General features: G+C 59.6%; 1 protein-coding gene across 2 annotated transcripts in view; it reads left to right on the top strand.

Annotated features, from left to right (window-relative positions):
• Positions 1–15,081, top strand: part of RASA3 (RAS p21 protein activator 3) — an 88,199-nt gene extending 73,118 nt beyond the window's left edge. Inside the window, exons 16-24 of one of the 2 annotated variants that reach the window (XM_081214927.1) lie at positions 263–340; positions 1,868–1,945; positions 2,405–2,478; positions 3,284–3,390; positions 3,772–3,854; positions 7,520–7,728; positions 7,862–7,965; positions 11,527–11,710; positions 13,684–15,081. In XM_081214927.1, coding sequence (XP_081071053.1) covers positions 263–340; positions 1,868–1,945; positions 2,405–2,478; positions 3,284–3,390; positions 3,772–3,854; positions 7,520–7,728; positions 7,862–7,965; positions 11,527–11,710; positions 13,684–13,759 — 993 coding nt within the window. In that variant the 3' untranslated portion in view covers positions 13,760–15,081. The remainder of the gene's footprint in view (positions 1–262; positions 341–1,867; positions 1,946–2,404; positions 2,479–3,283; positions 3,391–3,771; positions 3,855–7,519; positions 7,729–7,861; positions 7,966–11,526; positions 11,711–13,683) is intronic. The other variant, XM_081214928.1, reaches the window with a different exon arrangement.
• The last annotated feature ends 448 nt before the right edge of the window (positions 15,082–15,529 follow it).

Raw genomic sequence — 15,529 nt, 5'->3', positions numbered from 1 at the left:
AGACTCAGCCCCAGGGTCGCTGAGGGGATCCGATCCTTTGCTGGAAACGTGGGGTCTGGGGTCAGGGGTGGCCTGAGAGCTTGCATTTCAGGGTTGGAGGGTCCACAGGGACCTCCGAATCCAGCGTTGGCGAGTTCATCTGCTCACTCACGGACGGCGCTCGCTCTGGGCAGCTTTTTGGGGTGTCGTTCGTTTTGTCAGCGGCAGTTCTGGGCTCATTCACGACTCATCTGTGAGACCGTCCCCTTCCCGTCTCTGGCAGGACCCGCAGACGTCGAGGACGCTGACGCTTGTCTCGAAGACCATTCAGACTCTCGGCAGCCTGTCCAAGTCCAAGTCTGTGAGTCGCTGACTTGAGTTCTCTTTTCAACACGAAGGAGGAAGGAGTAGTAGGACAGGAGCAGGCGCTGCCCAGAGTCTCCCCGCGAGGGGCCGTGAGGGCGCCCTGTGGGGGGACAGCCCGGCCGCACTGGGTGGAGGTGTCCCCTGTGGGCGGTGACCGTCCCCTGTGGGCGGTGACCATCCCCTGTGGGCAGAGATGTCCCCTGTGGGTGATGAACGTCCCCTGTGGGCAGTGACCGTCCTGTGGGCAGAGATTTCCCCTGTGGGTGATGACCATCCCCTGTGGGCAGTGACCGTCCCGTGGGCAGAGATTTCCCCTGTGGGTGATGACCGTCCCCTGTGGGTGATGACCGTCCCAGTGGGCAGTGAACGTCCTCTGTGGGTGGAGATGTCCCCTGTGGTCAGTGACTGTCCCTGTGGGCAGTGACCATCCCCTGTGGGTGGAGACGTCCCCTGTGGGCGGTGATGTCCCCTGAGGTCAGTGACCATCCCCTGTGCGTCCCCCGTGGGCAGCTAACACTCCCGCTGCCATGTATGGATCTGCAAACCATGTCCCCTTGGCTGTAGGGACTGCCTAGCCCTGCCACACAGCCGGGCGTCCTCGGCCTGAGCACCTTAAGGAAGTCGGGGTGCTGCCTGGTGACCGAGGGCTCGTCTACATGGAGCCAGCGATAGCCCCCTCTTTCCCTGGGTCTGAGCTCGTTTTACCCCTTTTGGTGACAAATCTGCGTCTCCCCTTCATGGGGGCTTCCTGGAGACTGATGATGTGCCAGGGCCCCGAGCGTCCACCCCATGACAGCAGCAGCGGTGTGGGCTCCGGGTACCCCGCACACAGGCAGTGACGTGGCCTGTTCCTCAGGGACGGGCCTGTCAGGCTCTGTCTGGAAAGGGTTGAGCCATGACCTACAGGATCACCCCAGCCCTCCCCATTCTGTTCTTTGTGGGGCGGAGTGACCCAGGCTCTCAGCACTGCAGACAAGCAGCCCCCTGCAGGGCAAACGCTTGGCTTTCTCTGAATCCGAGGGACACGAAGCCGTGCGCCCATGCTCTCCTGCATCCGTCAGCCCCAGCGTTTGTCGGCTGGAAGCCCAGATAAACAGGCAGCTGCTGGGCTGAGGTCTGCACAGACTCGCTCGTTTTCACACCCAGGGTAGCAAAGTGCCCTCATGCGGACACAGGTCCCCCCGGGTCCCTCTTGCTGTTGCCCCAGCTCCTGGAGGTGAGGACCCCTCCCGTCCCAGCAACCGCGTCTGGGAGCCACGCGCCCGCGAAAGGTGTTGAGTCATGCACGACAAAGATCTCACCAAGGACCCCGTGTGGTTTGCTTTTTGAACACGGTTTGAGTGGAATCCACCCTGCAGGGTTTGGCAAGCCCCTCCCTGCGGCTGGGGTCGGGGTACTCGGCGCCCCGGACAGCATCCACCCCTGTGTGTTTTGCTGTTCAGCGCCCGTGGCCGCACTCTAGATCTTTCGGGTTCGGGCCAGGAGACCTTAGGCCTTCATTAAGTGACCTGTTTCATTTTAGGCCAGTTTTAAGGAATCCTACATGGCTGCATTCTATGAATTTTTCAACGAGCAGAAGTATGCTGATGCAGTGAAAAATGTAAGTATCGGCAGCGATTAACGCAGACTCACGGAAGCAGAGGCAGCTGACTCGGTGGGAGGGATCCAGACGGTCGTGGGTGGTTGAACTGAGCGGGGGTGCCCTGTGGGGGCAAAACCCGGGGGGCGGCCAGGGAGGGGAGCCGGGATGGCTTCCAGCTCCACGAGGGGAGCAGGTGGACCTCCAGGTGTTACCTGAGGCCTGGCAGCCTCTCAGGAGCAGTAACAGCTCTGGGTGCGGCCAGCCCTTCCCGGGAGGGGCCGGGGATTCAGCTAGGGCTGGAAGTGTCTCAGTCTCAGCAGAGACAAGATCCCATGGTCCTCTCAGAGGGACCCCCGCCCGACAACTTGCTTCTCAGAGTCTCCTCTCTCCTCTGGTTCCAGAAGGAGATGCAGGGCACCCAGGCGCTGTTCCTACGAAGGTTCGCCTTTTAACCATCCGGTTTCTTTCCCACTTCAGTTCTTAGATTTGATCTCGTCCTCCGGGAGAAGAGACCCCAAGAGTGTGCAGCAGCCCATCCTGCTTAAGGAAGGGTAGGGCTGGCGGGAGAGAGGCAGGGTGGGGCTCCCAGGCTGGCTCGGCGCCAAGCGGGCATCCCTGCCCGCGGGGCCGGAGTGCGTCCAGACCCGTCTGGGGCCTTGGTCTGTCTGGGAGAGATGCCCCAGGGCTGCGCCATGACGAGTTTTCACTCCTGTGCCTGTTTTCTGCTGAGGCTGCGAGTGGAGGGATGCCCATGTGGGAGCAGAGTTTGAAGGCGGGGGAGACTGAACGGCCCCCAAATAGTCAGAGGCTTCTGCCCGGGTGGCTCCCTCACCCGAGTCCAAGGTCCCCCTGCCCTCCGTCAACCCCTCGCTCAGAAGTGTCCCTCGTCAGGGGCTCAGAATACAGGACGTGGCAGAGAGCAGCTACCTCTCACCTCCTGTCTTTGCTTGCAGAGCACACCTGTGGGGCTGGGAGCCTGCCGCCGGCACTTTCTTTGGGAGCATCTCTTGTCCGTGTTTTCAGGGTGGGAGGCGAGGTGGGGTGCCCTTTGTTGAAGCTTAGATAGACCCACGGTCATCACCAACTCGTAACTTGAAGTTGACACCAGCACAGGAGCCAAACTTTTCAAAAGTAGAGACCTTTGCCTTTTGATTTTTAAATCCTGTCACTTGGAAGCAAAATTATAAGATACTGAAATCCCACAGTCTGCTTCGAGTATCACAGGTACGGCAGTGGCGACCTGTTGTGATTCTGCAGGCTTTGATTTTGTGACTTGGGCTGCCGGAGCTGGCGGGCAGGGGGACCATGCGCCCAGCCCTAAGCTGCTCACCCACCAGCCTGTGCCGTTCACGACAGGTTCATGATTAAGAGGGCACAGGGGCGAAAACGCTTTGGGATGAAGAATTTTAAGAAAAGATGGTTTCGCCTGACAAACCATGAATTTACCTACCAGAAAAGCAAAGGTAACAAGAATAGTTCGCTTTTTATTCGTTCTCACGTATTGCATCCCGAGAGACCAGAGCCTTGCCTCGGCCCCTGTGGCGGCACCGGTCGCTTTTCTGGGGCGGGCAGGTCCTTACCCGGAAGGGGCACCGAGAGGGTGGCCTGGGCATCGTGGGGAGCAGCGTCGGCACCTCCGGGGTGGGTGTGGGGAGCAGGGTCTCGGGGTGGACGCTCTTGTCCTGTGTGGGTGGCTATGATCTAGATCACAGTATGTTCCCATGGAAACGGGTTGGCTTCTCAGGACCCGGGTCCTGTTGGGGGTGAGCGCATGAGGCCGGCGTCCCCTGCCTTCGAGGGGAGACCGGCCCCTCCTGGCGGCTCACAGGCACACTCTGCCACAGGGGACCCGCCTCTCTACAGCATCCCCATCGAGAACATCCTGGCCGTGGAGCCGCTGGAAGAGGAGTCCTTCAAGATGAAGAACGTGAGTCCTACCACCCCATCCCCACTCGACCTCGCTGCCGCCCCGCGTCCTGCACCTGCTCCCAGACCCTTGTGAGCCGGCAGCCACAGGTGCTGCCACGGGGCAGAGAGCCCGACCCTGCCTGCTGGGTCGGCAGGACCCGCGGGGCTTCTCTAAGACTTGATTTAGATTGAGTCTTGCATCTACAAGCTCCAAATACGGAGCAAGGGCTGCAGCCCCTCACCGCGAGCGGTTGGTCGTTTGCACTTGTCCTGTTTGCTGAGTTGAGTCCCCGGCCTCCTCCCATCTCTCTCCGTGTAGATGTGCATATGTCTTCTGAACCATGTGTATCTTCAGTGTATTTCTTAAAAACAAGGACATCCTTTATATAACTCTGTGCAGCTGCCAGAATCAGGACACCCAACCCGCACGCAGCGTTACTACTGAGCCACCATCCAGCTGTCCAGTGACATTCTCTAAGCCGTTGTTTGTCCCAGGCCAACACCTGGTACTTGGTTCTCTGCTGTCTCCTTAATCTGGGACATTCCTCAGCCTTTCTCTGTGTTTTGTGGCCTCGGCATTTTTGAAGCAGAAAGGCCAGTGTTTGGAGACGGCCCTTGGTTTGGGTGTGTCAGGGGGTCAGTGTGGCAGCTTCATGTGATGCATTTTGTAGGGACTCCCTCGGATGTGGCACAAGCGCTGGTGACTTGTGTCAGGGACCCGTGGCCCGGGGTCTGTCAGGGACATGTGGCCCAGGGTGAGTCAGGGACATGTGGCCTGGGGTCTGTCGGGGACATGTGACCCAGGGTGAGTCAGGGACATGTGGCCCGGGGTCGGCCAGGGGCCCATGGCTGGGGGTCGGTCGGGGACATGTGGCCCCACTGGATGCATCAGCTCTGCCCCGTCTTTCTCGGCCACACGCTTTTTGCCTCTCTTGTCCCTTCGCTGCATCTTTTCGCTTCCTCCTGCCGAGAGCCTTTCTCTCTCCCTGGTGTTTTTTGGGCTGTGAGGCCCCGCAGGGCCCCGTTTCATTCAGGGAGGAGCCCCTCATTGGTGAGACCACGTGGGTGCTCACGTGGCCCGGATCTGGCCGTGGGAATGGCACGGTTTTTGCTGCCCCTGTAGCTCCCCCCTCCAGGCACACGCCGTCCACGCAGTCGGGCCCCACGGAGGTGTCCGCGTCTGCAGGAGCCCACGCGTGGCCTGACCGGCAGGAATGAGCAGCTGCCAATCGGCTTGGTCATTTCAAAGTCAGACTTTGGGCGGAGGCTCGGGGGGACCCTCCCATCAGGTCCACCACTGCTGACCGTCCAGATGCTTGCAGACAGCTTGGGGAACCCCTGCTTTGCGTTCACTTCCCGACACTGTGGGCACCATGGTGGAGGGGGGCTGGGGGGACGGTGCCTGAGTTCTCGTCGCCGAGCACCTCCGAACACTGCTGCCCACCCCCCGCCATCACCGCCGTGTCCCCTCCTGTCCCCTGCGAGGGGGAGCATGGGGTTCCCACCGGGTGGCAGGACGACTCTGCTCTCCAAGGGGTGGTCTCGTGGGGAAGTCCCCTGCAGCCTCGCGTGGCCACTGGGGGGCGATGGCCTTGCGTCCCACCTCCCCAGGCCGCCAGCCCGGAGCCGATCTGAGGGCTTTTCTGGGTTGTCTGTTTTCATTAGAAAATCTGCGCGCTTAGGTCTTGTTTCTCCCAAGTCTGTTCCCATTTCTCTTTCTCTGTTCCTAATTTTCCAAATATTTTTTATATTTTTCAGTTTCGTTAGATGTATTTTGTATAAGTCGCGTGCAGTCTTTTCTGAAGGAAAGTGGGGCTGTACATAATAACTAAGAGTTAAAACTTCAAATCCTCCAGATTATTCCCGAGTCTTCCAGCTTTAAAGAGACACAACCTGTGACTGGGGCCAAGGGTGACTGGCGGCATGGGCTCCACACCCAGGGTCCATGGGCGGAGCCATGGGTCTGAGGCCGGCCCCACGGCCTCAGAGGGTTAGGACGCTCGCTGGACGGATGGTTGGAGACGGCAGCTGCGCTCGCCCCGCGCTGGCTCCCAACCTGCGCTGGCTCCCGACCTTGGCTCCTGGTCCCGCCCCAGGACAATTTGAGGCCACGTTTTGGGCCGGCAGATGGCCCCGTGGCAGGTGTGGGTGGGTTTCCGGACCTGAGGGAGGTTAGCACCCTCGTCCTGCCCCCTTGGTGGGCCGCGTCCTGCCGCATGTGTCTGCACGGCACCTCCCACCCCTTCCCCGGATGGGGCTGGGGACGCTGTGCTCTCAGCCGGTGGCGTTCCCGACGACCACAGAGGGACAGAGTGTGGAAAATACCCTAGAAGCCGCCGTGAGCTGCTCCGTCCCGTCAGGGTTACAGTGCTTCCCTCATTTCAGGATCCTTTTCTCATCGGCCTGTGTTTTCGCGCTGCCTTCCCCAGAGGCGGCTTCCACGCACTAACTGCCAGGCCAACGTCCTCTTGCATTTGTGAGACGTCTTCAAAGGCCTGTGCTGTGCCAGGCCCTGGGGGAGGGGCCAGCCTGTGAGGACGATCAGAGCAGAGTGCTCCCTCCAGGGCCTCCCCTCGTCGGGGATCACAGCCACGTACAAATCATGCAGTCTGAGGCCTGTGCGACGGTGCATGTGTGGGTAGGGTGGGGCTGGGGGGAGCCTTGGCTATTCACTCAGGAACTTGGACCCAGACCCCTCCCAGAATCCTTCGAATCCTGTTCCTCCTCCCGGGCACACCGCCCCACCTTGCAAAAGGCCACCGTGGACTTGGACGTCCCGACTCCTGGCCTCCTACATGCCCTCTGACAAGTCCAGCCTGACAGCCTCCCAGGGCTCAGGGCTGCGGGCCTGCGTCTGCTGGGAGCACCTGACCCCCAGGGCCTTTGCACCTACTGTCCCCTGCTGCCTGCCTTACCTCCCTGCTTTCCCCACTGAGCTTAATTAACTCTGGGTCGCCCGTCTGATCGCAACTGGAGGATCGTTTATCTCGAGGGCTCTCTCCTGACCCTCCCTTTGGCCTCCTCACTCACACAGCCCCTGTGCTTTGTGTTCACTCTTGTCTTTCTTGCTGGCTGGGAGCTCACGAGAGCAGAAACTATGTCTGGGCCACTGTGTCCCCAGAACCTAGGACAGTGCCTGCTACTCAGGAATGTTTGTTGAGTGAATAATAAACAGGAAAGGCAGTAGAGGCTCCGAGAAGCCTCACGGGGGAAGTAACATCTGCCTGGAAGGAGGAGGAGGGGTCCCTGGAGTGGTCAGGCTGGGGGGGGTGGTACATTTCAGATGGACAACAGCACATGCAAAGGCCCCGAGGCAAGTCTGGGGATGCAGACGGGAGAGTGGGCAGGGTGTGCTATGGCGTCTTGTACAAAGCCCATCCCGCCCAAAGAAGGAGGAGGCCCAGAGGAGCCAACGCATCTGTGTGACAGCCACGTCCCACTTCAGGTGTCCTGGGGGAGGCAGGTGGTACAGTGCCTTTGCTTTTCCAGGGGGACCCCAAGACCCCCAAAAGGCAGTGCCCTGGCCCGGGTGACCAGGGCTGACCCAGCCGAGCCACGCAGCCTCCTGTGTCCCCCCTTTGCTCCCACTCGGCCCCAGGCTGGTTGGCGTGGACAAGAGTGGCCCTCGCAGTTCAGGCAGGAGGCCCTGCCACGGGGCCCCCTGAGCCCTCTCTTGCCCCTCAGATGTTCCAGGTCATCCAGCCCGAGCGGGCACTGTACATCCAGGCCAACAACTGCGTGGAGGCCAAGGCCTGGATCGACATCCTCACCAAGGTGAGCCAGTGCAACCAGAAGCGCCTGGCTGTCTACCACCCGTCCGCCTACCTGAACGGCCACTGGCTGTGCTGCAGGGCCTCCTCAGACACGGCCGCCGGCTGCTCCCCCTGCACCAGGTAGGCTGTGACTGGCATCCCAGCCCCGGGCGGGGATAAGTGCGGGGCTGGGTCCCCCGTCTTTAGTGACCTTTAGATAACCAGCGCCACAACTGACCCCTCCCCCCCCCCGCCTCTCGCGGTGTCTGGGCAGCGGCCTCCCAGCAAACATCCAGCTGGACATCGACGGGGACCGAGAGACTGAGCGCATCTACTCTCTCTTCAGCTCGTACATGAGCAAACTCGAGAAGATGCAAGGTGAGGCGGGGCGGATGGGGGTGAGCCCTGGGGGCCGCCAAGGGCTGCGCGCGGTGTCGTCATTTATAGCGCTGATGGGGAAAACGTTTCTGCGGGTTGAGTGGCTATCTGGGGGGCAGCTACTTTGATAACAGGTTCCATGGGTCATTTTAAGATGGCAGTTAGCTTGCAACCTCTGAGCTGCCAGATTCTTGAGAAGATCCTATGTCTTAATAACCTCCCACGCCTCCAAACAAGGAGTTTCATTCTTCTGTGTTTTCCGGAGGGACGTGTGCACGTGTGTGTGTGTGGACCCGTGTGTGAGTGCGCGTGTGTCTGTGCCTGCCCAGCAGCTCCAGGCGTATCTGTGCAACTTTGTTTTCCTGCATTTCGTTGCTCTCCACGCCCTACAGAATGAAGCAGTGTAGGTGGGGCAAGTCAGGAGACCAGGGGGGCGCGTGGGCTGTAGCAGGAGAGGCAGATGCAAGACGAGCTGGGGGGCGGTGAGCTGCTTGACCCTGCACTGGGGCTGGCGCCTCTCAGAGCTGCTGTTAGAGATTCTGTGCTGGGCCCTGTAGCCCCCCTCAGAAGGTGCCTGGAAACAAGCCTGTTGGACTCTTTTCCTTTTCGTCTCCTGGTCAGTTGTGGGCCACAGCCTGGAGGGCACTTTAGCCATGCCTTGGTGAGCATGCAGCTGCCCGCCCATGTTCCCCAGACCCCCCACCTCCCTCTCTGCCCCAGCACCACGCGGCAGACCCCTGTGCCTTTGCCCCTGATGCGCCCCTCGTCTGGCTAACACCGTGTGTCCTGTGGGGGCCCCTCCTGAGCTTATCCTGCCCCCGCGCGGACAGCCCGTGCTGATCTCTGTCATTACGATGATACCCTCTCAGATCTGTTCACCAGCGACACACATGACCTTGAGAGGAGAGGCTGGTGTCATTCATCCCGGTGCCTGGCACACAGGAGGGACTCAGTACCTGTTTGCTGGATGTGTGGATGGATGGGTGGATGGGTGGGTGGATGGACAGTCAAATGGAAAGGGGTCTTGAACACCCAGCCTCCCTCCCAGGATAGCAGTGATCTTGACAACAAGGGTTCACGGAAGGTCAGCAGGATTGGAGACCTTACCACTCAGTTCATGGAGGCACCAAAGCGCTGAGTCACTTTCCACAGTCTTCAGGCCTCTGCCTGGAACCTCAGGGCTTTCTTGAGGCGGATACTGTGCTGTCAGGGGCTCTCATCTCCTTGAGACCCTCGTTTATGTCGGCCAAACTGCCCTGAGCACTCAGCCCATGGGCTGACGACATACCAAGGCCTCTCCTCCGGGCACAGCAGCCTTTCCGTGCTTGGAGACGGCTGTGTTCCGGTCCCCTCTGAGTCTGTCCCCCCACCTCCCTCACGGCAGGGACACCCACTCAGTGTCCCCCTGAAGTTTAGTGCCCAGTGCTTCAGGTGGCGCAGGGCCAGTGCAGGGCTGGGCGGGATCGTGTGCTGAAGGGCTGCCGTGGGGCCTGGGCTGCTGGACCGAGATCACGTGGCCAAGGTCCTGGTGATGGCGGCCGGCCACCCCGTCTGTGCCCTGGAAGGCAGCCTGCACCCACACCTTCCCACAGGCATGATCAGGGGGCCTGGGAAGGTCTCGAGGTGACTTTCACAGACACGGAGCCGTGCTGCACGCGTGACCGTTAAATCAGCATGAAGCCTTTTCACCCTCCCCCCACGGCTCAGCCAGCACCTCGGTGCAGCTCATCAGCTAAGGGCCACCGTCTGCCCTTAGCAGGGACCAAGACGCACTTTTAGTCTTGCCCTTCCCATCTCACGGCACGGACATTGGGCTCACTGTCATGGCCTCTGTCCTGTGTCACCCGGCCATTGGGTGTCCTCCCGACTTTGATATCTGCCCCCCAGTGTTGCCGGCAGGGGCCACGCTCGCTGTCCTCCAGTCCTTGGGACGCGGCTTGTCGGTCAGCAAGTCCGCCTTTGGACTGTCCCGCGTCTGCCCTGTGCTCTTCCTCGTTCCCAGGGCTGTTTTAGAAACGTGTACCCGCCGCCAGCTGGCACCAGCACGCGCTCCAGTGTTGCCCAGGCTTGGTTTGGGGAACCCCGTTAACGAGGAGCAGAGGGTGAGCTTGCCGCCCGGCCCCGTGGATGCTCCGGGTCTGTTTTGGGTCCAGGCACGAACCTTGCGTCTGACGTTGGGCCCAGAATTAAAACCTGCTCCCCAGCCTGGTCCTGGAACCTCCTCCCAGGCCTGTCCCGGCTCCCGCCCCGGCTCCGGCCACGCTCCTTGGCGCCCTAGCATGGGATTCCCCACGACGCACAGGCCTCAGGGCATCCGCTGCAAGACCAACTGGGCACACGGCCCCCTCCTCTGAGAAACGGCAGCGACGGGCCCCACCCGCCAGGCTGGCCCAGGGGCCGCGTGGAACAACCCCTGTGAAGCGGTTCACGCAGCCCCTGAGCTGAGGCGGCCGGGCGTCCCTGCCTGTGTCCCGACCCCGCCACTGCCCGTCCCCCCGCATGAGATCGCGGTCCTTCGGTGATTCCCGTCCTGCTCCTCAGCTGCCCTGTTTCCCGGAAGGGTTCACTGAGGCTCGGGAGCTTGAAGGACTCGCTCAAGGCCAAGCAGTTACAGCCAGAGGGGATTTGGGGAGGACATGCAGGCAGCCGGGCTCCAGGGGCGTCACCGGTGTGGCTCACCCTCGCCCTGGGTGCTCCCGCCCCGGTCTCTGTGCCTTTATCCCTCGCGTGTGGAGCCCTTATCTTTCTCACGTCATGTTCCCATTTCCTTCAAAGTTTGAATCTTCCCAGGTTCCCTTTGCACAGACTTGTGATTTTTCAGTAAGAATTACGAGGTTTCCCTTGAGTTGGAAGTGAAGGCAGTGAAGCTCTCTGTGACGGTGAATCAGCACGTCACAGGCCGTGCTGAAGGGGCTGACGCCAGCTCACCTGGGCCGGGCACCTGGTCTCTCTGTGGCCCTGGAGTGCAGGACTCAGCTCGGGTGTTTGTAGGCAGGTGAGGGGCCCGAAGGCCACAGCGTGGTCTTCAGCAGGAGTGAGGTAGTCGGATGAGAAAGGTATCTGTTGAGCAGGTGGGGCGATGGAGGCCCTCAGAAGCTGCACAGACTGGCCGACAGGTGACGGCTGAGAGGATGGCTTCTTGTCCACCCTGCGCCCTGCAGGTCCCTGCCGTGGCGCGTCCTCGTAAATGTGGGGTGGAGCCCGGCACACCTTTCTAGGGTGGGGCTTCTCGAACGCACCTCCCCAGACTGACCCTGGGTGACCCCACCGGTCCTTGAACCAGCCTGGCTCAGGCTCCAGGAGCAGCCGTCTGGGATCCTGGGCCAGGCTGCACAGAGCCCGGTCACCCTGGAGAGGGGTTGGGCCCTGGTGCTCAGCCTTGAACCCTCGGGGCTGCGGTTCCGGCGCTGCAGGCTTCTCCGGGGTTCAGGGTTGGCCCCACTCTTAGCGGCTCCTGTTTCGTGTGCGTTTGCGTGAGCGGTCGGCCCCTCCCCGTGTGCTCGGAGGGCAGCCTGTCCGCTCGCCCCAAACTGACCTCGGCCCCTGCCCCCGACGCTGCAGAGGCCTGTGGGAGCAGGTCTGTGTACGATGGCCCAGAGCGGGAGGAGTACTCCACGTTCGTCATCGACGACCCCCAGGAGACCTACAAGACGCTGAAGCAGGTCATCGCCGGGGTCGGGGCCCTGGAGCTGGAGCACGCCCAGCACAGAAGGGACAAGTTCAAGAGGACCAAGTACGGGAGCCAGTGAGTCCGGGGTCTTGGAGGCATGGGGAGCCGGGGAGGGGCCGCCTCAGGCCGCCTGCCTGTGGGGCGCGGCGGGCCCCCTGTCTGGCTTCACCCCCAGCGCCCTCTGCACCGGGTCCCCGGAGGCGCCTCCTGCCCCCGCCTCGCGACCCATGTGCTTCTGAAATTAGGCTTCCATCGTGGGCCAGCGGCCCTGCCCCTGGGAAGCACCTTTTGCCTCTCCGGGCTGGCTCTGGACCCCGGCACCCCCCCCCCACCGCGTCCTGGGAGGGAGGGGTCGGCTGCAGAGGGGCAGGCGCAGTCGGGCCACCCGCACTCTGTGCCAGGGGCTGCAGCTCCAGCTCTGGGCAGGCAACCAGGCGGCGCCCTCCTCCTGCTCGAAGCGTGTGGGTGACGAGAGCCTATGAGCACTTGGAGCCCATGGACCCGCGGCAGAGCCCGCCCCAGCACCTGAGGCAGGAGCCCTGCGTGGGCCCAGCCCCCTCCCTGCTGGCTGCTTCCTTCCAGGGAAGACGTGGCTTGGGTCTGGGAAGGGAAGGGGGGCTCTGGGAGAGACCCTGACTCTGGCCAGGCTGCGAGGGTGCCCAGCACCTCTGGGGACGCTGACCATGCCTGCTGCCGGCTCCACAGACGTTCCCATCACATTCTAGACCCTTTAACACCCTGTCAGATCCCACGTCGACCGTCTAAAAATGCCTTTTCTTAAACACGGCAGAGCCCGTGACTCACGGCTGCGCCAGCATCTGTCAGCTAACAGGGCACAGCGCCACGTGCTCACTGCAGGAGGCCATGGTCTCCCCACGCATGAACACATGTGCCCTGCACGTTGAGACCGGGGTCACGGGCTGTGCTTCCGCAGGCAGTTTTGGGCTAACTTCTTCCTTTGCTAGTCCATACTTCTCATATTTATTACGATGAGCACGCATCACAAGCAAAGGTAGGAAAAGGTGATGACAACAGCATACACATGAAAGGATGCTCAGCATCACTAATCATTAAAGAAACGTAAATCAAAACTACAGTGAGGTATCACCTCACACTGGCCAGAATGGCCATCATCAAAAAATCTACAAACAATACATGCTGGAGAGGGTGTGGAGAAAAGGGAACCCTCCTGCACTGTTGGTGGGAATGTAAATGGATACAGCCACTATGGAGAACAGCATGGAGGTTCCTTAAAAAACTAAAAATAGAGCTACCATATGACCCAGCAATCCCACTACTGGGCATATACCCTGAGAAAACCATAATTCAAAAAGAGTCATGTACCAAAATGTTCACTGCAGCTCTATTTACGATAGCCAGGACATGGAAGAAACCTAAGTGTCCATCGACAGATGAATGGGTAAAGAAGATGTGGCACATATATACATTGGAATATTACTCAGCCATAAAAAGAAACAAAACTGAGTTATTTGTAGTGAGGTGGATGGACCTAGAGTCTTTCATACAGAGTGAAGTAAGTCAGAAAGAGAAAAACAATACTGTATGCTAACACATATACATGGAATCTAAAAAAAAAACCAAAAAACGGTTCTAAAGAACCTAGGGGCAGGAGAGGAATAAAGACGCAGATGTGGAGAACGGACGTGAGGACACGGGGAGGGGGAAGGGTAAGCTGGGACGAAGTGAGAGAGTGGCTTGGACATATACACACTCCCAAATGTAACATCTATAGCTAGTGGGAAGCAGCCGCATAGCACAGGGAGATCAGCTCGGTGCTTTGTGACCACCTAGAGGGGTGGGACAGGGACGGTGGGAGGGAGGGAGACGCAAGAGGGATGGGCTATGGGGATATATGTATACATACAGCTGATTCACTTTGTTGTACAGCAGCAACTAATACACCATTGTAAAGCAGTTCTACCCCAATAAAAATAAAAATAAAAATAAAAAAACAGGCAATGGCAGTTCAGAGGCGCACCAGCCACAGGGCATCGCACGCTCACGTTGCTCTCCCTACACCCCCGCAGGGAGCACCCCATCGGAGACAAGAGCTTCCAAAGCTACATCAGGCAGCAGTCTGAGACCCCCGCCCATTCCATGTGAAGCCCGCGGGACCCCGTGTCCCAGGATGGTGCCCTGCGCTGCGCCGGGTGAGCCCACGTCCAGGAAGGAGAGAACACCAGACCAGAGGGCAGCTCCTCAGCTTGCAAGCCGACAGGGGTCGAGCTTGTGAACTTCTGAGGCTCCCGGGCCATTTCTGGGTGGCTGTGCACTTGATCACGCCAGTGGCAGGCAACCTGAGCTGGCATTTCGGGAACAGGGTGCCAGCGACACCGCGGCCTGCAGAGCGTGTGCCCTGTGCTGCATGCACGTTTGTCTCCACTGGTCTGTGGCGCCCGCACCGTGGAGCCTTCCGGCACTAACGTTCTGCTTCGACTCAGCGGGGATGTTGTGAGCGTTATTCTTTTCCTATGAGCCAGCCGTGGGCGGCCACCAGCACGAGGCCTCCTGGTTTCAGCTTTTGACGTTTGTATCGGTCCTGGCCAGAGGGTCGGAACCGCACGGAGATCCCAGTTTGAGGATGCCCTCACTCTCTGGGGACATGGGGTCCTTCTGCAGAGAGATTTCCTAGGGGTCCCAGCCTTCATTCCCGAGGTGGGAGCCCCCCTGCCTGCTGCTGATACGCGTCCACGCAGCCGCCACATCAAGCAAAGTTGTGTTGTTTGCTGTGAGTGGGGCTAAAAGTAGAATCCACGTTTGCCACCCTGGTGGGAGTTTGGGGAAGGTTGTAAAAATAGAAATGTGCATTATTTTCAAGCTGTTTTTCTTAATGTTTTTAAAGGACTGTTTTTAACTAGCTCTTTGATATAAAGTAACTCAGAACATCCAGGCCTGTATGTGCCTCCATAGGACAGAAAAGGGAGTGGTTGTGTCTCATGGCAGCCAAGTAAAGGTCCCCGAGAGAAAACAGGGAGGGAGGCAGGGAGAAACCTGGGCCCGCACTGGGAGGCTCGGGAGTGGACACCGGGCCAGGGGCAGTGCCCGCTGTCTCTGAGGCCCTGGGGGCTGCCAGGGCTGCTGTGCTTTGGGGGTTGGGGGTCCTGACGAGCTTCTGCTGACTCCCCCGAAAGCCTCGGCTGCAGCCTGGCTTTGGAAAGGCCCTTTCAGACCCATAGGACCAGGTGCCACGTGCCCGTCTGTTCAGACTCGAGATCTAGATGGCAGATAGTAACATTGCCTGTTGTCACAAAAATGGTGGAGGAAAATGTTGCAAAAAAAAAAAAGCTCCATATACGCAGCTATTAGGCTGCTCCAAACTGCAGTTTTTAATATGGATTTGTAATTTAATGTTTCTGTTTATAAGATACTAATGATTTGTGATGTATTTTACTGGCCAATTAAAACAGACCTTTTATTCTTTCTGAGACTGGCTTGGTTTCACATGAGCATCCACTGATACTGCACACGTGGAGATGGGGGGGTGTGGTGGAGTGGGGCAGGAGGGAGCTGGACGACATACCTGTGATAACAGGTGAGGTCCCCCTGATGACTGGTGGGGTCCCCCTGATGACAGGTGAGGTGCCTTGACAACAAATGTGGTCCCTCTGATGATAGAGGGTGTCCCCCTGATGATAGGACAGGTCCCCCTTACAACAAGTGTGATCCCCCTGATGACAAGTGAGGTCCCCTTAGCAACAGGTGTGGTTCCCCCTAGCGACAAGTGTGATCACCCTGACGACAGATGTGGTACCCATGGTGACAGGTGAGGTCCCCCTAGCGACAGGTGTGATCACCCTGACGATAGCTGAGGTCCCTTTCACGACATGTGGGATCCACCTGACAACAGATTTGGTCCCCTGACAAACAGGTAAG

Source organism: Mesoplodon bidens (genome assembly GCF_964165515.1).
Source record: "Mesoplodon bidens genome assembly, chromosome: 17".
Classification (NCBI taxonomy): Eukaryota; Metazoa; Chordata; class Mammalia; order Artiodactyla; family Ziphiidae; genus Mesoplodon; species Mesoplodon bidens.
This window is presented reverse-complemented; position numbering and strand designations above follow the sequence as displayed.